The following is a 24,077-nucleotide window of genomic DNA, read 5'->3' as shown; positions in this document are numbered from 1 at the left end:
TACGTGGTATCCCTACACTTTTTAAAACAAACATGGTACCCCTAATTGTTGTCATTATCACTATGTGTACCCCTAAACTTTATTTTCCGTCAATTAAACTCAGTTTTAAGCGTTAAATGATGACTTGGACGGGTAACCAAGCTTGTCAATTATTATCCCATGACATAAGGACTCTATTAGGCTCAATATCCATCTCGATCCTTATATTTATTGATATATATGGGCTAAAACATTTTTTACGGAAAATTTATTGATCCCTTGCTAAATTATCGCGTCCAAAGATGGATATTGAGCTTAATAGAGTCCTTATGTCATGGGATGATAAATGACAAGCTTGGTTACGCGTCCAAGTAATTATTTAACGCTTAAAACTGATTTTAATTGACGGAAAATAAAGTTTAGGGGTAGACTTAGTGATAATGACAACAATTAGGGGTACCATGTATGTTTTAAAAAGTGTAGGGGTACCATGTAGAAAGTCAAAAAATTGAGGGGTACCATGTAGAATATCCCAAACATTAAAATTGTTGATTATATATTAGATTCAAAATACAGTTAAAATACTTTTATTTAACTGTTAAGTTTCCTATACGGAATTATCTAAAAATCTAAAAAATCGCGCGTCTAGTGTGTATTAGAAGAAATATTTTAGTGTAGTTAATCAATAAAAAAAATGATTAAGAAAAATTAAAAATAAAAAATAAAAAGGTAAAGCTCAGATGCGCTGGTTCATATATTAGATTCAAAATACAGTTAAAATACTTTTATTTAACTGTTAAGTTTCCTATAAGAAATGATCTAAAAATAAAAAAAATCGCGCGTCTAGTGTGTATTAGAAGAAATATTTTAGTGTAGTTAATCAATAAAAACATGATTAAAAAAAATAATAAAAAGATAAAGCTCAGATGCGCTGGTTCATCGATGAGCGATGAATGAGTGCCGAACCCATTGTGGCACTGAAAGCACAGGAATCATCATAGCTTTGAAATGCACCAGCCGGGAATCGAACCCGGGTCTGTACCGTGGCAGGGTACTATTCTACCACTAGACCACTGGTGCTTGTTGATTGTACTTTGATACTTTTATTTTTAGCGTATAACCTACACTACCCTTTTGGATAGTTCACACTTCACAGTGGAGAGAGCATTCTCTTATCTTCCAACAATTACGACAACATGACTCATGTCAACCGACTACAAATCACTTTGAAACTAAGGCTTTATGTAGACGTTTTACATTACACACCACATGGCGAATTTGGTGAAGGAAACAGTCCTAGATAAGCAATAAGCGTACAAAAAAGGGTACAACTGTACGAGTGATAGATACAGGTGATAGATATGGAGTACGGACACACGCTTATCAATGTTACCATCAACCAAGTAATCGACTAGACAAGCTACAGTCGGCTGCTATAGCTACATCAAAGAATACATTGGACTACCATGCTCTATGGAGTCCTAAAATAATCGTCACCATAACCCAAATCCATATATATTTACAGGAAGTATGGTACAAAATCCTCACAGCAGGAATTCCATCAACACGGATTCTTGCTTCTTGTGATCATGGTCGTGGGGTCCTGCACTATAGATCAAACCACCGGTCTGTATCTCATACAAAGTTGACGCGGGTGGTTTTTTTTTATCCTCTTAAGTTGTTGGCGTCAAATCATGGGTGCTTTGTTCGGTTGGTGAGCCAGGGACAAAGGGTACAAAGCCGCGCCCACCAAAGACAGGGCGCATGAAAGAATCATCAAATTTACGCCAATAATAGTGAACAGTGTGAGTTGGAGCGTTTAGAAGCATGCGGAGGCTGCCAGGCCGACCGATGCCTCGATCAGCATTCCCATCTTGGTTGAACCCGTCAACTTCCGAGTCTCCTCGGCTCTCAAGAAGCGGCAAAATGAGTAATTTAGGACTTCCCAGATCAGGTGTTGATATAGTGCTTGCACTATTGAAGTGTTTTGGATGAGGGAGCAGAAACCTTATTAGAGGCTTTGTCAACAACCCAAATACCTGCAAGAATCATGATCATCCTCATCAAAAACAGATACAAATTTTTCCCTTTTTTTGGTTCATGATGAGGCAGATAGGTTTCGTGTTTCCGATGCATTTAGCTTTAGAATATGATGTGGAAAAACAAAATAGCTCATTAAACCAGTCTCCCTTTGCCCTATTAGGCGGGAGCCTCCGAGGCATTGGAATAATGTTATTGTAGTCATTGACTCATTGTAATGATGACGCGCATAGGCTGATATAAGAGAGGATAGGGAATTGGGGATTGACAGCAAGTCTCTCATGTGACGGATATCCGTCACAAGCTTACAACGGGTCAATTAATACTCATGTGGTTAGATAAGACAAAACAGATTGATATTCCCTAGGCATTTTGCTTTTGTCTTATCTACCCCACATGGGTAATACTTGACCCTTGCGACGGATATACCCGTCACAAATGAGAATTTGTGAGGGATTGAATATGAAACCAAAAATTGTTTTAATAAATATATTTTGTTCCACCCCTTTTATTATTTTTTTTTATTTTTCAACATTGTTCAAAGAAAAATACTTGCATATCCTATACTTAATGTTTGCTTGTTTATTTTTCCCACCTTGTTCAAAATTCATTTTGTGCAACCCTAAAAAAAATTCATTTTGTGCATATATATATATATAATATAATACCTTATCTTCTTTAATTTCTTTCACTTTTTTTTGGTTCATTTCTTTAATTTTTTTTTTCGAGTATCTTTTGGATCTTACATTTTTCTCTCATGCAAGTGGTCACCTTAGTTGTTTCTACGGATGTCGTTGGGGCGGGGCGGTAGTGGATATAGGATCCCTCGTACCCGTACCCACCAAGCAATTCCCATACCCGTACCCGTCCCACCACCCGTGGCGGGTACAAATTTCCATACCCGTATCCGTCCCATCAAATGAAAATCTAGACCCGTACCCGTCCCGTTTACCCACCAACCACCTATGTCATGATTTTTGACGATACTTTTTTAAATAAAATGTAGTTTAATCACTATGAATTTTCGTAAATTTTCGTATTTATAATCTTAGTTTAAGATTTTCAATTCAATAATAATGTTGATGGGGCATATTCTGCACCGCTGACCAAGTCAACATATTGAGCAAGGTCAAAGATATCCACAGCAAGTCAACGACTTAGACAAATTTAACCGACGCAAGCCCAGTCGGCTGTCGGCTGTCGTCTGGGTCTCGGCATGACAACCTCGCAAATGGGCACATATCCGCGTACTCATATCCAAGAACCCTCGGTCGGCCTGCCATAGGTCCATCGGCCGAGGGTAGAACGGTCTTTCCACCTGCTAGCCACTTGGCCACTTGGCCACTACGTGACAAAAGGTGAAAGCCTATAAATACTCCTCAACCTTCATTGAGGAAAGGATCCAAACTAATCCACAACTAAACCTAAATACACTATTCACCTGGTAATATCTTCCTTATCTCTCTACAATATATTCCTAGCCAATTAGCATACAACTTATACATTTAAGTTTACTGACTTGGGCGTCGGAGTGGGTACGCTTGGCACAAAGCCAAGCCCTCAGTTCGTTCATTGTTGCAGGAGAGGCCGAGAGGAACGATTAAGACCAAAGGAGAATCCACCTCAAGACATCATTCAACAAGCGACGGGTGGTAACAATACTTGCTCTGGAATTACACCCGGAACAATTGGCGCCGTCTGTGGGGAAAGATACTAGAAGCTAGTCACAATCATTCCAAAAAAAAAAAAAAAAAAAAAAAAAAAAAAAAAACAAGAACCCACCCAAAAAGCTAAGAAGATGTCGAAACAACAAGACGCAGTCGTGACCGACGAAACCCCATTCTACCAGGATGATACCTTCAACAATTCTGGAGTCGTGCAGCCCTCCACCGGCGGAGTAATCCAACCGGAGTTCGGGATGCCAATAATACGGACACGCGCGCCCAACCAGTCACCATCATGGGACATGTGGTTGACCTAGCGAAACTGAAAATGGTCCTGGACCTAATTAGTAATACGCCTGCTCACACTGTCACGCCGACAAGAGCGGCGGAAACCGTCCAAGAGACCAGGGCCCAAAACGTGACTCCGAGAAATTTGAACGGAGCACTGGGAGAAGCTGACCCAGCCAAGTCGCCGGGGGAGCCCAAAGTGGGCGTGGTAGACCTAAGTCCTCCCCGCATTCATGGGAGGACAGCGTCCCCGCAACACGAACGAGGCTTACCCCAAAGGAGCCAAAGGAGTCCGACTCAGCAGAGTTGGAGAAGAAGCCCGAGTCGAAGAAGGAGTCCTTCCCGCTACGAGGAGAGGAGCCGGATTAGGCATGCGAGGAGCCGATCGCCGCGTGTGGTTCGACACGTGGTCAGACAGCCCCTCAACGCCTATGTCCTAGAAGTCCAGGTGCCAACTAAGCTCAAGTTGCCACCCCTATCATACAAAGGAGATAGTGATCCACCACCACGCCGAGGCTTTCGAGTCTTACATGTCGGTATGGGAGCAGCCCGATGAGGTCTGGTGCCGAGTTTTCCCAACAACTTTGCATGGGATGGCTCAAAGTTGGTACAAGGGGCTTCCCGACGGCTCGGTATACTACTACGCCGACCTAAGAGACGCCTTTCTAGCCCAGTACTCTTGCAACAAGAGAAGGGCCGTGGAGACATCGGACCTCCTAACTATCAAACAGGAGGGGGCGAGTCTCTACGAAGCTATGTGAAGAGGTTCGACGGAAAGGTCCAAAGCAGATTCGAGAAATTAATCCCGAATCGGCGGCCTTCGCGGCGATGAAGGGCCTCCCAAGGGGAGACTTAAAAATGAGCTCATCAAGTGCGGAGGCCTCGAACTTGGATGCCGCCAGAGGATGGCCGCCTGTGCCATCAAGGTAGAAGACTATCACAAGACCTGGGTAGGCCCAGCCGAGGCCGAACACTCCGAAAAGAAGAGCCACCGGGAGGACAACCCGGATGAAAGATGCCGTGACAACAACGGGTCACGGTCCGATGAAAGACGCCGTGAGAATAATAGGTCACGGTCGGACAAGTCTGCCAGAAATGTAACTCGGCGGATGCCGGGAGCTCGAACGTACTACAAAAAACGGTACGATGATCACACCCCCCTAGCCATATCGGCCGCCGAAGTCTTCGCATTGAGCAAGAACGAGGGCCAGAAGTGGGAAAGACCCCCTAGGCCGAGGAGTGACGGTGATACGAGCCAGTACTGTGAGTACCACGGCCACACCGGTCACTTAACCAACGACTGCCGACATCTGAAGAATGCCATTGAGGAACCGATCCGAAAGGGGAGCCTCGGCAAATATGTCGCCGAGGCCAAAACCGGATGCTTGCGGCGGTCGCATAGCAAGTCCGACTTTGAACGGATAGGAGTAATCCATGCTATCATCGAGGGCAACGAGAATGGTGGGGCCGCTCACGGGCACAAACGGCACCGAATGAACCATGTCGGGCCATCAACTTTGTGCCCAACACAAACCACCCCCGCTTCCAATATCCCCGACATGACCATTGGGAAGAAGGACTACGAGGGAGTCGTCGCTCTTCACAGCGACCCACTTACTTACGGTCCACCTGGACATAGCCAACCACTTGGTGAAGAGGTGCCTGATTGACACGGGCGCCTACACAAACGTTATGTACAGAGAATGCTTTCTCAGCCTCGGCCTGAGAGTCGAAGACTTAAGCCCCTGCACCAACCCGTTGTACAGCTTTTTTTGGGTCGGCCTGGTCCCCCTGGGGTCGGTCAGACTCCCGGTGAGGTTCGGCGAGGGAAGTGCAGCCAGGAATGTTATGTCTGAGTTTATAGTTATCGACGGCACGTCTGCCCACAACGTTCTCATAGGCAGGGTCACTTTGAGTGAAACCGACGCCGTAATATCCATCCGGGCCTTGACATTGATATACGTCTCGGACCGGGGGGAAGCACATAAGCTCGTCTCGAAGAGCGAGAAGGATCCCGACATGTGGGAGGTACACACCAGCGGCCTTTCCACGACGGATCGCTCGAAGGCCAGCATCGTTATTACTAGCCCGAACGGAGACGTGTTTGAACACGCCTTGAAACTTACCTCCTCGGCCTCAAACAACGAATCCGAATACGAGGCAGTGATAACCGGAGTCAGGCTAGCCAGAACCGCCGGGGCAGAGCATGTCGTGGTAAAAACAGATTCGCTCTTATTGACCAACCAGATCAAAGGAGAGTATAAGGCTCGGGACTATAGGACGACGAGGTATCTAGAGAGGGTGAGAGCCGGCGCTTCAAAATTAAAATCCTTCCAGATACAGCACACTCCCAGGTCCGAGAACGACCAAACCATCAGCATGGTCGAAGGAGCAGAGACCGAGGAGGTGGAGATTGACCCGGGCCGCACCGTAACCGTCGGTGTCAACTCGGAACCAAAATTCGAACCGAACTCCCGGACTCGCTAAGGAAAAATAAAGACGTCTTCGCCTACTCGGCGGCCGAGATGCCGGCGTGAGCGGGAGGTAATTATCCACAAGTGAACGTACTCCCCACCGCTCGCCCTGTCAAGCAAAGGATGAGGAACTCCTCAGCCGAGAAAGATGAGGCCATCAAAGCCGAGGTAGATAAACTACTTACGGCGGGCTTTACTATGCCTTGCACTTACCCTGAGTGGTTAGCCAATGTTGTGATGGTAAAGAAATCATCGGGGGCATGGAGAATGTGTGTAGACTTTACCCAACTTAATAAAGCATGCCCCAAAGATTGTTACCCTTTGCCTCGGATAGATAGCTTAATCGACGCCACGGCAGGCTACACCATGCTCAGCCTGCTAGACGCCTTCTCGGGATATCACCAGGTATTCATGGCTGAGGAAGACATGCCTAAATGCGCATTCATCACCGCTAACGACACATACATGTACAAAATGATGCCGTTCGGTTTGAAAAACGCCGGCGCAACATATACACTACCGGTGGACAAAGTGTTCCAAAATCAAAAAGGGCGAAACATTGAGGCCTACGTCGACGATGCTATTGTGAAAAGCAAGTCCGACAACAGCACCGGCCGATTTACACGAAACATTTTGTTCACTAAGGAAGTACAAGATGAAGCTCAACCCAACGAAATGCAACTTCGGTGTCCGGGTAAATTCCTCGGTGTACTTGTCGGTGCGAGGCATCGATGCAAATCCGGACAAAATCCAAGCAATCCTGAGACTGCCGAGCCAAGGAATCGAAAAGAGGTTATGATGCTAACCGGAAGAATGGCGGCTCTCGCCCGTTTCATCTCTCGGTCAGTCGACAAGAGCACCCCATTCTTCAAAGTGTTGAAAGGGAATAAAGACTTCAGTGGGGAGGAACAGAGCACGGCTTTCAAGCAATCGAAAGCTCATCTTCGTACTCTCCCAACTCTGTCCAGCCGACATCTGGGAGACGCTATACTTATACATAGCAGCTGATTACCTCGGCCACGGTCGGTCGATGATCATCGTGGAAGAAGACAAACAAGAACACCCAATCTACTTTGTCGCCATACGCTGTTGTTCCGCCGAAAGAAATTACCCACTCGATTGAAAAAAAGCGACCTTCGCCGTCGTCGTTGCCACGAGGAAGTTAAAACCCTACTTCGACGCGCACCCCGTGACGGTCCCTAACCGATCGGCCATTGGAAAAAGCTTTGGAAAAATTCGAACAATCCGGAAGGCTCATTAAATGGGCGGTGGAACTCTCTGGTTTCGGCATTCAAGACAAACCAAGACCTTCGATAAAGGGGCGTACACTTGCGATTTCCCGGCGAATGCACATATCAAGAAGAGCCAAACCTGGCATTTGGGAGGTTTACACCGACGCTCCTCCACGACGAACAAATCGAGCCGTATCCTTATCATCAGCCCAAACGGGGACGAGTTTGAATACGCCTTGAAATTCACCTTCTCGGCCTCGAACAACGAATCCGAATACGAGGCGGTGATAACCGAGTCGAGCCGCTAGGGCGCGGAGCAGAGCACATTGTATTGAAGATGACTCACCGTTAGTTACTAACCAAATCAGAGGCGAGTTTGAGGCTCGGGACGACGGAATGGTAAGGTACCTAGAGAGGGTAAAGACCGACATAGCGAAATTGAAGTCTTTCCAAATCCAATGCGTCCCCGCATCCGAGAACAACCGGCCGACGCTCTCTCCAAACTTGCCGGCCAACCATCAAGAATGTCACCAACCGTGCTTTGGTAGATATCGTGAATGCGAAGAGCATCACCGAGACCGTCGGCATGGTGGGCAACATAGAGACCGAGACAACGTGGATGACTCCGATAATGAAATACAAACTTACAGTGCATTCACGGAGGGCCGCAATCCCTCGGCCAAAATAAAAAGGATCGCCGCCGTACTTGGTGTTCGAAGGGGAACCGTACGTAAGATCCGTAATAAGACCACTCTTGAAGTGTGTCGGTCCGGTAACGACGCAGAATCGAGCATCGACAGAGATTCACGAAGGCATATGTGGACACCACATGGGGGCAAGAACGCTAGCCCACAAAGCTCTCCGAGCCGGCTACTTCGCCCACCATGCTTCAAGATTCCGAACAAAGACCAAGAAGTGCACGAACCGTCGGATGCATGCCCCGGTGATACACGCTCCCTCCAGGGACCTACAACCGGTGCTTAGCCCCCTTCCTTTCGTGCATGTGGGGATGGACATGCTAGGGCCGTTCCCAACGGCCTCCGGAGGAAGGAAGTTCTTGATCGTCGTCGTTGATTACTTCACCAAACGGGTTGAAGCCGTAGTAGCGATCTGCGAAGACCACAAAGCAGCGCGTCGAAAGGTAATGCTGGGAAAATGTTATAACTCGCTTTGGATTACCCCAAGTTATGGTATTTGACCACGGCCGAGAGTTTTGGAGCGACTCGATAATGAACTGGTTAGGGAGCTTGGCATCAAGTTTGCGTACTCCTCCGTCCGCCACCCACAGAGCAACGGCGGCGGAGGCGGCCAACAAAACAATCCTCAACGGTTTGAAGAAGACAAATCGAAGACCTCGGGAAGGTGGGCCGATGAACTACCCGGCGTCCCGTGGTCCCTTCGAACCACGGAGAAAGAAGCAACGGGTACACCCCTTTCCACCTAGTCTACGGCTCCGGCGATCCTACCAATCAAGCAACGGTGCCAACGTTCGTAACGGCTACCTTTAACCCGGTTGAAAACGAGGAAGGCCCGAGAGCTTCCTTAGACTGGTCGAAGAAAGCCGAGATACGAAGACGCCTCAACTTGGCGGATATCGAACCTGGATGAAAAGAGCCTACAACCGAAGAGTCCACAAAAGGGACTTAAAAGTGGGAGACCTAGTCCTAAGGAAGTCGGCTGCCACCAACAAAGGAAATATTCACGGCAAACTAACGGCCAACTGGGAGGGTCCCTACAAAGTGGTGGAAGAGATGAGGCCGGGCACCCCAACGCACGATCATGACAAGCAAATGAATCACCCAAGTTTTCCATCAGTGTTTGTCCTCTCCATAATTGCCACCAGGCGGTCACTAGAAGAACTGCTATCGAGCCATAACCCCGATTACCTCGGCCTTAGCCGAGAGCGACGGGGATACAATGACCGTGACGCTAAGAACCGCTATCGAGCCATAACCCCGATTACCTCGGCCTTAGCCGAGAGCGACGGGGATACAATGACCGATACGCTAGAAGAACTGCTATCGAGCCATAACCCCGATTACCTCGGCCTTAGCCGAGAGCGACGGGGACACAATGACCGGTACGCTAGAAGAATTGCTATCGAGCCATAACCCCGATTACCTCGGCCTTAGCCGAGAGCGACGGGGACACAATGACCGGTACGCTAGAAGAATTGCTATCGAGCCATAACCCCGATTACCTCGGCCTTAGCCGAGAGCGACGACGGACACAATGACCGTCGCTAGAAGAATTGTTATCGAGCCATAACCCCGATTACCTCGGCCTTAGCCGAGAGCGACGGGGACACAATGACCGGTACGCTAGAAGAATTGCTATCGAGCCATAACCCCGATTACCTCGGCCTTAGCCGAGAGCGACGGGGACACAATGACCGATACGCTAGAAGAAATGCTAAAGACGTTACACAGTTGAGATATGCATTCTAACTGCCTCGGCCATGCCGACGGTAAAAACGAAAGCACTCAATTAACAACGCAAGAAGATAAGTAAAGGATCGTAACCAACGTCCCGGCCAAGCCGAGGACCGAAAAGATAAAACTGTTGAAAATGATTGCAAGGAGAGTACAAACGACGGCCGTCCCCATAAGGATAGCCTAAACTCTACCTACCAAAGCTTTACAAAAGCAAGGAAACAAAAAAACAAAAGGTTACAGACTTGGGATTTGAAGCGCCAAAAGATGGCAGGGAGAGAAGGCTCAATAATTGGCCCCCGAACAGCTAAAGCTATCCGAGACGCCAGGGGAGTCTGGTGACGACCGCCCGTCTCCCTATGCCTGTTGCCGCCCTCCATCAGCAGCAGCAGCATCCTCGGTGGCTGGCTCGGAAGAGGGCTCGACACTCTCAAGTGCCTTTAGCGCGTCACCCTCCTTCACCTTGGCATCATAGGCCGCCTTGTCCTCAGCAACCTGAGCCACCTTCGCCGCCTCCGCCTTCTCCGCAGCCGCTGCCTCCGCAGCCTCATCCATCTCATCCAAAAGCTGCTCAAATTTATCCCACGGGAAAGAGCCCTCGGGGACGAGCTTTCTTATTGCCTCCCTGGTCGCCTCCTCGGCCTGGTCCCGGAATTGGACGCACATTTTAGGGAGGAGATCATCTTGAAGCATTGCAATATCCTTCTCCTTTTGAGCAAGGGCAGCCTGCGCGTCCCTGAGCGCCTCCGCCTGGTTGTGGAACATATCCTTCCACTTTTCCCCTCGCAACCACTTGCGTCATAACCGTCCTTGTACCGTCCCGCTCCCCATCATCTTGGCGGTGGCGGCGTCGGTTTCCTCAACCTTGGCCCTCTCGGCCGCTAGCAACTTCTCAATATCTTCCACGCGCTTCTTGCGCCGAAGAGATCCACTTAGCCTTCGCGCTTCCCCATGCGGCGCAGAGAGGTCAAGTTTAAGCTTTGCGATCAGTGGCGCAGCCTGGGCCATGGTTTTCTCCTGCTCCGTGATGTAGGAGCAGGCTTGTTGGGTCCACTTGGCCATCCTCTTATACAATTTCACACCCTCCGCCACAAGCTCGGAGGCAGGAGTCTGCTGAGCTGAGGAATCAACGATGACGTTCCTGCCACTCGCCTTCTCAGGCTGCTTCCCTGATTGCCGTTCAGTAAGAACGGCGGTTGCCGAAGGAGGATCTACAAAAAATTTACACAGAGCATCCATGTCACCTTGCGTTGACACATCGTAAAGCCGGTCATCCGGGATGTCCAGCGAACCAGCTAAATCCGAACCACAAGTTAAATCCGTACCAGTTTGGACCCTCTTCGTTCGAGGGCCGCCTGAGTCAGTCTTCTCCCCGGCAACGGTGGAAGCAGACGGAGGCTCTTTTCTCTTCTCCCCAACAACGGTGGAAACAACCGGTGGCTCCTTAGCAACGGTCACCGACCCCCAGTAATATCAATGACCTCCACAGGCTCCTTCTGAACCACTGGGGTCGAAGAGGGAGTCGACCCAGATGCCTTCTCCAGCCTGGACGCTGCCTTCTTCGCTCTCTTCGGCACGCCGCCTAGAACCCGCGCCTGGGCCGCCGTCAGATCCAGAGACTTCAGCTGTTTGTCCATAAGCTCGTTGGGAGCCGGTCTACGATCACCTTTTTCAGCCGTAGGATGCTGCTCAACGACCTTCCCGTCCTTATCAAGGCCTAACCTCTTCAAGGTACTCTCGGACAGATCCTGGCCAAACCGGTCTGCAAGAAACCAAACAAGAATTACATGAAAGAAATAAAACATAGCTCTAAAAACAGGAGCATAACAGGCAAAGACGGGCCTCACACCGACCCCACTCACCCCGGGCCGAGGGCCGGATGAGGCCGACGCGGCAGAGCTCTCATCCCGAAGAATGATCCGAGCCGGGGCGCCCATCCCTTCTCGATCAAAAAGTTGCAGACGCCCGCTTCTCGTCCTCGCAAGAGAGACCATCGAAGCGTCCATTTTAACTTTACTCCGGGAGGTACACTCCTCATACTCTTCCCGGTTCACACCGCAAGTAAACAGGGCTCGAAAGACCGAGGCAAAGGGTAGTCCTCCCAAGACTGGACGTACACCCATCGCCGCCGCGCCTTTGCAAGAAGTAAGCTTGTTCACGGAGGCATAGCCTCGGCTCCGTCGCACGCCGTACCATCCCACTTTACCTGGCGATCGACGTGAAAGACTATGAAGTCGGCGGACAAGTTGATGAAGGAGTCTCTCCCTTAAAAAGACAGAGCCACACAAAGCCGACTACCGTCCTCATTGCCAACGGATGCAGTTGGACCATGGCAACGTTCATAGCTCTAATAATAGCCGCGACGTGTTCATTCAAAGGAAACCGGAGCCCATATTCCAGGTGCCTGATGTACACGCCGGTGTGACCCGGTGGAGGGCAACAGACCGCCTGACCCTTCTTAGGGATAACAATCTTGTACCCTTCACCGAAGGAGAAATGGCCTCCGAAAAATGTTTCGCCGGAACAACTGGCGAACTTATGGGACCAAGCACGGTCAAGACCGATCGTGCGGGCTCGCCATGATCCGGGATAGACGACCTCCTACCGACAGAAGGAATCCCCTCATCCTCATCAGCGTCGTCATCCTCATCCTCCCGTCCCTCCAAAATTGGTGGATCGACTACGGGAGAAGGAGACATAGGGCCCCCAAGCCTTATCGGGATGGCGTCTAGTATCTCCTCCCCATCAAGACGCGACGGGGAACCCCCCGCCGCAGAAGTGCTAGTCCCGGCGTCAGCAGAAGACATGACAGCAATAATTATTTAACAAAATAAAAGTGAAGAAATTTGTTTGTTTACCTTGAAGAAAAACACTCGCCGGAGTAACAACTCTGAGAAATAGAAGACAAAGAAGCCTTTGAAAGTTTAGAGAGAAGAAAATTTTGGAGAGAATGAAATTGGTGGCCAATTTCACGGGGCAACTGCCCTATTTATAGGGAAAAGCCCATAAAGAAGGACCAATCAGAGAACAGCCCATGAAGCGTCATCCAATCAGCGTGCAAACACGTGTCGGACATGCAACCACGGGATGTCAATCGTTGCAACAGTTGAACGTCAATCAATGCAACAGTGACCAAGCGTCTTCAACACGCCCATTCATATCTCTCCGCCTATTCACCTTCCTCAACAAATTCCCAAACATCTGTTCTCCGCCGGCCACATGATCAACCAAGCTAGACAGCGCCGGCCGGGGGCAATCAAAAACTACCGGCACTCTCAACCCCGGTCTCGGCAAGCGTCATTTTTCTTTTCCACATCGGATGCCCTTTACGCATCCATGTGGAGGGGGGATATGGTACGGCCTAAGCAAGACCAAGCCGAGGTAAAAGAAGCCGCCGCAGAAGAAGCCGATGCAGAAAATTTTTTACAAATTACTTGCGCAGAATATACGCTCAATCGTACATCGGAGCCCATACCACGGCATAGACTACGCTGGGGGCAAATTGATGGGGCATATTCTGCACCGCTGACCAAGTCAACATATTGAGCAAGGTCAAAGATATCCACAAAGAAGTCAACGACTTAGACAAATTTAACCGACGCACTGTCGGCTGTCGGCTGGTCTCGGATGACAACCCGGTAAACCGGGGCACATATCCGCGTACTCATATCCAAGAACCCTCGGTCGGCCTGCCATAGGTCCATCGGCCGAGGGTAGAACGGTCTTTCCACCTGCTAGCCACTTGGCCACTACGTGACAAAAGGTGAAAGCCTATAAATACTCCTCAACCTTCATTGAGGAAAGGATCCAAACTAATCCACAACTAAACCTAAATACACTATTCACCTGGTAATATCTTCCTTATCTCTCTACAATATATTCCTAGCCAATTAGCATACAACTTATACATTTAAGTTTACTGACTTGGGCGTCGGAGTGGGTACGCTTGGCACAAAGCCAAGCCCTCAGTTCGTTCATTGTTGCAGGAGAGGCCGAGAGGAACGATTAAGACCAAAGGAGAATCCACCTCAAGACATCATTCAACAAGCGACGGGTGGTAACAATACTTGCTCTGGAATTACACCCGGAACAAATGTATTATATATTTTTTAATAATTGGGGGGTAGGCGGGTATTTAGTGGGTATGACGTAAAACCCATGGCGGATGGAATTTTTGTACCCGTACCCGTCGCACCACCCGCGAAAGCCGTACCCATACCCACCCCAATTGGGGCGAGTGCGGGCTGGTACCCGCTTATACCCGCCACGCTGACATCCCTAGTTGTTTCCTCTCAACTTTTATATTGTTTATTATTTTTCTTTAAACAATGTACCATTTTTTTTAAAGTGAAAGATATCAAAGAAAATAAAAGAATACAAATTCTTGTTTTATGATGAAATGTAACCACAATGGTCCAACTAATGTTCCAGCTTAAATCCCCATCTTATTACTTCAAAAGGAAGAGAATGGCCGGTTGTGGAATGAAGTATGTTATCACGATCTAGATTTAACAATATTAAGCTTAGCGGATTCAATTCAAAGTTGTGAAATGTTACCCTATGCAGTGTATAATTTTGTATAATTTTTTACCTGATTTTTATTTACATGCAGTTATTGAATTATAGGCATTAAAATATACCAACTAAAATTTGAAGTAGAAAGAAAAAACACAAATAATATATCAAATATCAAATGTATACTCTTTATTGTGAAATTTGGATAATCAGCACATGTTTCATAATTTTTTTAAATTACTTTTTTAAAATAACATGTGTATCCCCAATTTTGTGCTTGCCTTCATCCTTGTTCACAAAGAGATTTTTCTTCTTACATTTCACCATTTGTTCCGTCGATGACGGATGCCTCGCCATTGCGGATTTTCAAATATTTTTGGTTTCGGTGTAGAGTGGCCAAGCGTCCAGCTTCTGCAACGCTTGGCCACATCTCACACTTGCGAGTCAGTGGGTGTTGAAATACGATGAAAGAATCCACCCCATCATATAATTTCAGCTCTCTTGCATCTCTTATCATCGCATTGCTTAAGCGATGAAAATCGGCCAAGATAGTCGCATCACTATTGTTGTTATGTTTTGGATGATTTTTAGGTGCCATGATTTAGTACTAATGAAAAGTTCTATTAGAGTTGTTGTGAATGTGTTAATGTTTTGTTCACAATAAGAACAAACTTATATATGAAGGCTATGGACTATATGAAAACACAAGCATTCAAGTGTTTTGGTTAATGTGCGTCGAAGTTGATATCATTTTTGATTTTTTACCAAATATATCTCGCGATCAACGTAAAAATGTTGTCCCATATATGATCAATCTTGATTTTGTAACAATTCGCGTCAATTGCTTTCGTTAAATAGATGTGAATTTTTAGCATCGAATTACGAGATAGGCAAGATTTTTGTACTAAAACAAGGACGTAAAGGAAAAGATAAACACGTCACTTATGTTGTACCTCCATCATCCACCTAATTTAATTTTGTCATAATATTTTCACATAATTTGAACAAACGCGTAGAATGACTTAAAAGAAAAGATAAACACATAGATGCAATACAAAGCAATTAACCAGTCATCAATGAAGCTTATAATATCACCTGAGAAAATTATAAAAGTAACAACAATAACAATGAAAACTTACCACTGTGCTGACGAGGACTACCGTTATTGTGCTTGTTATCATGATTGCATTGCCTCTTAGCTCTGTGTGCCCTCCCCTTGTAAACTGCATAAGGAAGTCACTAAACTCAGCACTGGTCTCATGATTTGAGCTTTACTGCGCGTTTGGAATCTTTCGAAAATCAAACCATAATACTTCCTCCATTCATTTAGGTTCACTATATTTCTAACTCGGGAAGTTTCAACTTTTGGAGAACTCTGACCGTAAAGGCGAAAAACACAAAAAAAGCCTGTCAAAAGTCTTTGGTTCCACAACCCAAGAATCTATCCGCGCGCTCACTTACACTTTCAATCCACGTGGCAAATATGTGCTTCCCACTTGCCCTTTTCTATAACCATGTGCCGCGTGGACATGAAATGAATCTAATATATGGACAGAGTAGCAAGTAAGAAGGCTGAAATATGAACCGTACGTACCTGATTATAAGCAAGCGCCATAGAGACAGCACCCCTCATGAGACCAGCCCACCATATGATCACCTTGAAGAATTAGAGCGAGGAATGTAAATACTTTCACATCAAATGATAAGAACCAACATATCTCCAACACACAAGGAAAAAGGTTACCTGTTGCCTGAAAGAGATTTTTTCGCTGGGGTTTTTCTTGGAGAGATTCACTAAGAGGGATAACGGAAACACAAAAGCGGCTCGCCCAAGCATGAGAAGACCCAGCAAGATGGAACTCACAGCCACAGATGTACCAGGACTGCAGCGAGATCAGGAACCCAAAGAACAGAAAAGTAACAGTTAGCTGATCTGATAGTTTGCAGATTATTTCAATCACCCTTAAGACATACGCATAATCGCATACCTATTACTAACAAATCTCCACTTCTCAATGTCTAAAGCATCCATACCGACATACAGAAAGATGAAAGTCTCAGCAACAAACGACAGTGTGGCAAAAGTATGTCTGAAATTAGAAAAACAAGGGATCCATAAATCTGATTAACCATAATCACACAAATAAATGAATACTTGAGTAGGTTTATCATTAAACAGTGCGTCTTGCAGCCAGGATGAGCTGGATCATTATGTATTCGGTATTCCTCATCAAGTGACAGGGTTAATGGGATGGTCTCACATGTGAGATCGCCTCATATAAATTTTTGTTCTCTTTAAAAATGAAAGAGAGAAAGATAAGGAAAGGTACTTGGTTGTCACTCTTGAGCTCTCAGTCACATTGTGCCATGTGTAATGAGACATGACAATCCCGCAGAAAAATACGGTAAGAATTCCACTCAAATAGAATAGCTACAGGAAACAAGCATAATCAGTAACTGACATAATGACAATTGACAAAAAAAAAAACACTACTTTTGTCCTAATAAAATGGTCACCTCGGCAAGAATGTAAGATAGATAAGCCATAAGAATCATGAGAGCAACCTCACGGTCAGTGGAGTGCCTGCAATTTAGGTATCAGTTAGAGACAAAGAGGACTTACTTACAAAGATATATTCATTGACACCTAAAAGAGGAGAGGATGAAAGGTCTAGAAACTGCTCATATGATGATAATCATTTCCTACAGAACACGTAAGCACATAATTGTGAAGCATATTTTTTCCTACAGAGCACGTAAGCACGTAACCAGCCAGCAGCTGAACATAGCTATACCAATTTGGCTGGAGCTGAGTAGATGGCACAGCCAGAAGGTAGCAGGCTAGTAGCAAAGTATCAAACTAAGTTAGTTTAACTAACAGTAGATAATTCAATTTGTTAAATCTCGCCTGTTAGAATATAATATGCAAATATTTTATTATCTCGTAAATATCGAAATACTAGCCTAATTACATGGGCTATAACTAGCATACAATATTGTGGAGAGACTTTCAGTCCGGTTGTGAAACCGGCCACTATTCGTACGGTACTCAGTCTTGCATTATCTCATAATTGGTCCATCCGTCAACTTGATGTTAAAAATGCATTTTTGCATGGTACTCTTCATGAGACAGTGTACATGTACCAGCCCATGGGTTATCGTGATTCTCGATACCCGGATCATGTGTGTCTATTACGCAAGTCCTTATACGGCCTAAAGCAAGCCCCTCGAGCTTGGTATACTCGTTTTGCTGATTTCGTCAAACAAATTGGTTTTTCGCATAGTAAGTGTGATCATTCCTTATTCATCTACAAAGATGGTAAAGACCTTGCTTTCTTACTTCTTTATGTAGATGATATTGTTCTAACCACATCTTCAGATACTTTGCGTCAATCGATTATGTCTCGTTTGAGTTCTGAGTTTGCTATGAAGGATCTTGGTCCTTTGACTTATTTTTTGGGAGTTGCGGTTCAGCGTCATGGACGCGGGCTTTTTCTGTCACAATCCAAGTATGCCTCTGAAATTGTGGAACGCGCGGGTATGTCTTCTTGTAAGCCGTCCTCGACCCCGGTTGATACCAAGCCCAAACTGAGCTCGGTATCTCCTACTCCCTGTCCTGATTCGTCATTGTACCGCAGCCTTGCGGGTGCCTTACAATACCTTACCTTCACTCGTCCCGACATTTCTTATGCGGTGCAGCAAGTGTGTCTTTTTATGCATAATCCCATGGACACCCATATGAATGCTCTCAAGCGAATTATTCGGTATGTCCAAGGTACTCTTTCTCACGGGTTATGGCTTGGTCCGTCAAGGGTGGACACTCTCACCTCATATACTGATGCTGATTGGGCGGGTTGTCCTGATACTCGTCGCTCTACTAGCGGCTATTGCGTGTTTTTAGGTGATAATTTGATCTCTTGGGCTTCTAAGCGCCAGCCCACTTTATCTCGCTCCAGCGCTGAAGCTGAGTATCGCGGTGTAGCCAATGTTGTTTCCGAGTCCTGCTGGCTCCGAAACCTCTTACTTGAGCTTCACCATCCTATTCCCAAGGCTACGTTGGTTTATTGTGATAACATTAGTGCCATTTATCTTGCTGGGAATCCGGTTCAACATCAACGAACGAAGCACATTGAACTTGATATACATTTTGTTCGTGAGAAGGTCGCAAAAGGTGAAGTTCGGGTTCATCACGTTCCATCTCGCTCTCAAATCGCTGATATTTTTACTAAGGGCATGCCTTCGGTCCTCTTTGATGACTTTCGAACCAATCTCAACGTTCGTGAACCTCCCGTTCCGATTGCGGGGGTGTGTTAGAATATAATATGCAAATATTTTATTATCTCGTAAATATTGTATGCTAGTTATAGCCCATGTAATTAGGCTAGTATTTCGATAGTATATCGTAGCGTATCTTTTGTAGTTTGTATATATACTCGTTTTACATATCAATGAAAGTCAAGCATTACTTTCCTTCATCGCCCTTATACATAAAAGACAGTTTTAAACAGTTAACTTTGAAGTCAAGTACGAGCATACAACTATCTAACTGTATTAAAAGGTTTCTGGTAATTTATAAAACGCTAGGTTGGCATACCTCTTTCATTAGTGAAATAAACGAACATGCTACCAGATGGTGGAAAAACAATTTGTATCTTAACGATACTAAACAATAAAGGACAGGAATGAACTTCAGTATAATACAGCATTTGGTAATACAGGCATGCAAGCAAAAATGTTACAATTAAGTTTATGTTCTTGAAGTTTAGATTCTTGCTTCTGTCAGAAATGCACAGAGAAACCAAGAAACTGATTGATTATCACGATCTACATGTAGGACATTTGTTTAATAGACAACCATTACAAAAGTGATAACAAACTTCAATCTCATGCAGCAAGACCACTGAAGTTTATGAGGTAAGGAGAGAATAAGTGATACAATACGAGGAACACATACCTTCCAAAATAAAGCTTTTTGATGACATAAGCACTGAGCAAACCAGTCTGCAAAATGAAAAAGCTATCATCTAACCACGCCAGAGAAAAACTATTCCATAGTAAAGACTTTTGTTGGGTGTAAACCATCCGGTTTAACCCAGGTTCAAGCCAGGTAAGCTCTACCTCCCGGCCTCCCCAGTCTTAACCCCAACCTGAGACCTCTAAAAGTACCGAACAGCTAAGCCAAATGCTCAAGGGTAGAAACTAGGATATTTCACGAGTAACAAACTAACAAAGCTATGAAAGGAGGTAGAGACTTACTACTGCTCCAAGAAGTGTGCTTGCAAAGAATAGATATAGGAAATTGCCAGAAAACTGTAATGCTATTCTGTGATCAATATTTGTGAGGTCAAAGTTCTGGATCGCATTAAAGAGTACCACCGATGTGGCATCATTTACAACACCTTCACCAAACACAAGACTATAGAGCAAAGGGGTCTCGTCTTGATTAAGCACCTGGTCCATCAGAGGCAAATATTAACTCCTATGCAATAAACGTGTGCTTCCAAATTCTTTCAAAGGTATGATATTTACTCACCTGCAATGTGCAAACAGAATCGGTCGCAGCAAATATTGCTCCAATTGCTGAAAAGAGAGTACAAAAATCAATATAATCCTAACTTAATGAAAGCATAAGGTTCGAGAACATCAGACAGCAAAGTACCAAGATAGTCCCCCAATTCCAGAAAGCCAATATCTAACGTCTTAAACAACTCCATAGCTCCTGCATCGTGAACCGCAAATGAACACTCGTGAAAAGTAAGCATCTTAAACACACATCTAGTACTACTAATTATCACTGCTCAGACAAAGCATGTTTTTCTTAGGTATACAGTTATACACTCCCCGGCTAAATCATAATAAATGAAGAGTTACGATTTATATTAAGGAAGTTGTATATGAGGCTTCTTAAGAAGAAAAACAAGATATTATAGTTCCTACCACTTCAATTAGTGAAAGCTATTCTATGCAAACGTTCTAGAGGCAACTATGAGACTACAAGAAAGCAGATATATGGTGTCAGACTTACCTAGAGAAATGATGAAAAAAGACACCAATGTACCAAGAGCTCCAAACATTACAATAGTAATGAAATTACGGAAAAATTGCTTCTTTTTTACTTGAAACCTGGAGAACAAAGGAAGTAAATCATGTCAGTAAAAAGATTTGACCTTCAAAACCAGAGCTTCCTTGAAGAGTCAGTATTATAGTAGACATACTCATGTCGGATTTATAAAAAATTACCAACTAAAGCAACGGAACAATGTTTATGAAAAAAAATGTGTACATAAGGGGAAACTGGCCAATTTACGCTTTAGCAAGATGATACTCCGTAATAAGGTCTTTTACAATTCAATGAAATCAATAACTAAATGAAATGTTTCAATGAAACAATTAACTGAGAAAAAACGAAAAGCTTTAATAAATACAAACAAGTCATGAAACAGAGCCAAATATAGTCCATTAATAATCGAGATTTCGAACAACCAACGTTTTCCACATCAGCCGTTAACCAGTCATAATGTCATGTAGCATGAAATTGCCTTATCTGATTGAATAACTGAAAATACAGAACTATACTTCCAGCACAAAAGTTTATCTCTACTTTTACTTCACATCTCAAAATGCATTTCCCATCGAAACTTAAAAGAATGCTTAAGGGTAATAGTCTTACTCTACACATAAATTCCCACTAACACAGCTGAATCACAACATATATTTCAATAGTACTTCAGTTAGCTTTCACAATGAAAACCAACTTACCCAGCATTAAATATGATCGGCGGAAGAAGATAGATAAAGAAAAGATCCTCACTGAACACCAATAAATGAGAACTCTTTCCTCCACTGATAAGCAGAATCAAAACCCCAGTGCCCAAACCCTACAAATATCAAAACCAGACGACACAAGTTAACCACAGCCGTGATAAAATCTTCAAGATTGACGAAGACAATCAACACAAAGAATGAACAACTCACTATAAGTAGTGCGGTGATGGACTCGTTCATCCATCGATTCTCTTCAAGAAGGTGGCCGATCACAATGCAGCCACATAATAGCGCCACGAACAAATTCATTGAGACCACAGAAGCGTGATCGGAGGTGGAGAACATGCCCTCCTTGCTTGACAGTAGAGAACTTAATTGAAATGCCATAGCTAACGACAACAACACTCAATAACCAGGATAAAGTATGTATGTAAGCAATTCAAGATCCTAAGAAATGTTCCAAAATTTGATATTCATTCAAGTTGGACAAGTTTGGCTAAATCTTTGTCTCCTGCTGTCCATCTCAAGACCCTTGCAAACTCCTACGCCATACTAACTCCGCACATCTGAAATTGTCAAATGCCAAAGAACATAAATGTCAGGAAAATAACTATAATGACATTGTTAATCAGCAAAGATCATCACTAATTTACATTACTATAATAAAGTAATATCGACATCAATGAGCCTCAGATGCTTAAATTCTTGTAAATCCATATACTCCCCGTGTGTTAAGTAATATTGACATCAATAAAGTCCGGTATGTATTTGGTCTGGACCGGTTTTTGAACACCCCTACTTGTAACACCATGATTAGAATTAAATAACATGCAGTACAATTTACAGATCAATTACAAGCTCATCAACTTAAACTCAATAGCAAGATCACCATCCCATAAACAAAAACCTCATATTAATCATAAAGACCAGCCACAATCAAGCTTACTATACTGTACAATATCCATAATTACATCTCTCTTAAATTTAAGCTTTCGGATTATCATCATGATCACAATCACAGATGCAAACTAGAACAAAATAATCTCAATAACTAGCCAACTTAAACAGACAAATGATCCCCTTGCTAACAGCAACCAATCCCGTGGAGGACCTTAGTTATGTCGGGAGGGGGCTGGTGCCCCCACTAAACATTTAAGTCCATATATATCTTTGTGCAAAAATGTTCCCACAACTCATTGATCAAGTATAATAAATACTCTCTTCGGTCCCAATCATGTGTTCACCTTTGATTAAAATACCCCTCATAAAGAATAAAAACGTAAACAAATGATTAGGACGGATAGAGTATTTATATACAAAATTAGGTGTTCAAATTTTGGCTCTATCACCCCTATGTGGCTATGTCACTGAACAAAGCCTAACATGAATCATCATTCGAAACAATTCAAGATTGAACCCACGGAAAAATTCCTTTACATGAATAAACTTAACAAAAAGATGAATCATCAAAACAACATGAATAAAAATGCAACATGTTCATAAATCATAATTAGCATAATTAAACCATACCAAAGAGTTTTCAAGTGTGATGAATGTAGCAGGAGACAACTTCAAACAATTTCCCTCCAAAAACACAAAATTCAACAATAATCTAGATAAAATAAGATGAATTATCAACCGAAAGTTTCCTCCTTTCAGTAAATTATTATAAATTTCCCTCCAAAAACACAAATTTCAGCAATTACCCAGATAAAATAACAACGATTATCAACAGAAAGTTTGCTCCTTTGAATAAATTTTCAAGAATCACAAACACCCAGATATTCCAAAAGCTTAAAAAAGTTTAATGAAGGAGAAAAATCAGAAGAAAAACAGTGCATGGATTAGAAAAATGCAATAATTTGAAAAGACAAATGATGATTAATTAATAATAATAATAATAATGGGAGTAATAAACACGCGGAAGAAGATGATTAGAAGGAAGAAAGTGTTGAAATTAATGAGGGACCTTCTTGTAAAATTGATGCTAATAAAAATGGAGGAAAGAGTTGCGAAGTGTGCGGATGATCACGGACGTAAAGGAAGAGAGTACGCATAGCCATACATGTCTATTCTCGTGATTCCTTCCTATATCATTGCCTCATTTGGGTGCTTTATTATTTACATTACACGTGGTAATCCAGTAAATCGAATTGGGTTTGAACCGGATTAATTCAACCCAGATTATATCAGGTTTGAATTGTATTAGATCAGCTCATCAGCCTACCATTTTGGGTCGATTTGTTACCGGGTTAGGTCATTTTAAGTCAGTTGAATTGGTCATTATTAACTTTATTACTTTATCACATTACTTCAAATTTAAGCTTAATCATTGTTGCATCATCAACCTATTCAGGTTAATAACGGGTCGGGTTCATATCGAGTCGAGTTCGAGTCACTGATTATCGGGTCGTATCTAGACTTGGCAGTGGGCCGTGCTGGGCGGCCCGCGTGCCGGCCCATCGTGCCACCTCCAAAATTTGGCCCGGCCCAGGCACGGTTAATGGGCCCATCGTGCCGTGCCGTGCTTGGCCCATCTTCTCCATCCGTAGCCGCGGCCCGTCTGTGGCACGCCCATTTTCGTGCTGGGCCGTGCCTGGCCCATGGGCTGCTCGTGCCTTGTTCATGGGCCGGCCCATCGTGCTATTTTCCTTTTTTTTTGTTTTTTTTTTTTTAAAAAACAAAGAA

The 24,077-nt window shown here is 44.5% G+C and overlaps 1 protein-coding gene and 1 non-coding gene across 3 annotated transcripts; both read right to left on the bottom strand.

Annotated features, from left to right (window-relative positions):
* Nucleotides 1-988: 988 nt before the first annotated feature.
* Nucleotides 989-1,059, bottom strand: TRNAG-GCC (transfer RNA glycine (anticodon GCC)). Its single transcript has one exon. It is a non-coding gene; the product is annotated as a tRNA-Gly (tRNA).
* Nucleotides 1,060-1,204: 145 nt separating this feature from the next.
* Nucleotides 1,205-23,478, bottom strand: LOC141647280 (sodium/hydrogen exchanger 2-like). Of its 2 annotated transcripts, none has more exons than XM_074455403.1 (15): nt 22,920-23,478; nt 21,600-21,955; nt 21,384-21,502; nt 20,650-20,747; nt 20,284-20,343; nt 20,158-20,204; nt 19,881-20,075; nt 19,579-19,625; nt 17,142-17,208; nt 16,955-17,055; nt 16,613-16,714; nt 16,369-16,507; nt 16,219-16,281; nt 15,764-15,847; nt 1,205-2,018 (listed from the first exon to the last, which is right to left on the bottom strand). In XM_074455403.1, the coding sequence occupies exons 2-15, from the start codon at nt 21,774-21,776 to the stop codon at nt 1,653-1,655; spliced, it is 1,665 nt and encodes a 554-aa protein (XP_074311504.1). In that variant the 5' UTR covers nt 21,777-21,955; nt 22,920-23,478; the 3' UTR covers nt 1,205-1,652. The 2 variants fall into 2 exon arrangements, with proteins under 2 accessions (XP_074311504.1, XP_074311505.1); XM_074455404.1 differs by having other exon boundaries at nt 1,257-2,018; nt 23,359-23,454.
* Between the last annotated feature and the right edge of the window lie 599 nt (nt 23,479-24,077).

Source organism: Silene latifolia, chromosome 3, assembly GCF_048544455.1.
Source record: "Silene latifolia isolate original U9 population chromosome 3, ASM4854445v1, whole genome shotgun sequence".
NCBI classification, from domain to species: domain Eukaryota; kingdom Viridiplantae; phylum Streptophyta; class Magnoliopsida; order Caryophyllales; family Caryophyllaceae; genus Silene; species Silene latifolia.
Note: the sequence above shows the minus strand (reverse complement) of the source record. Positions and strands in the feature narration are given on the sequence as shown.

Bases quoted from the DNA above. Each gene is read 5' to 3' on its own strand.
- LOC141647280 (XM_074455403.1), bottom strand. From the start codon at position 21,776: ATGGCATTTCAATTAAGTTCTCTACTGTCAAGCAAGGAGGGCATGTTC. The intron at 20,205-20,283 runs GTACTTTGCTGT...CTCTCTTTTCAG, and splicing joins GGAATTGGGGGACTATCTTG to CAATTGGAGCAATATTTGCT. The intron at 15,848-16,218 runs GTACGTACGGTT...TTCCTTATGCAG, and splicing joins TGGCGCTTGCTTATAATCAG to TTTACAAGGGGAGGGCACAC.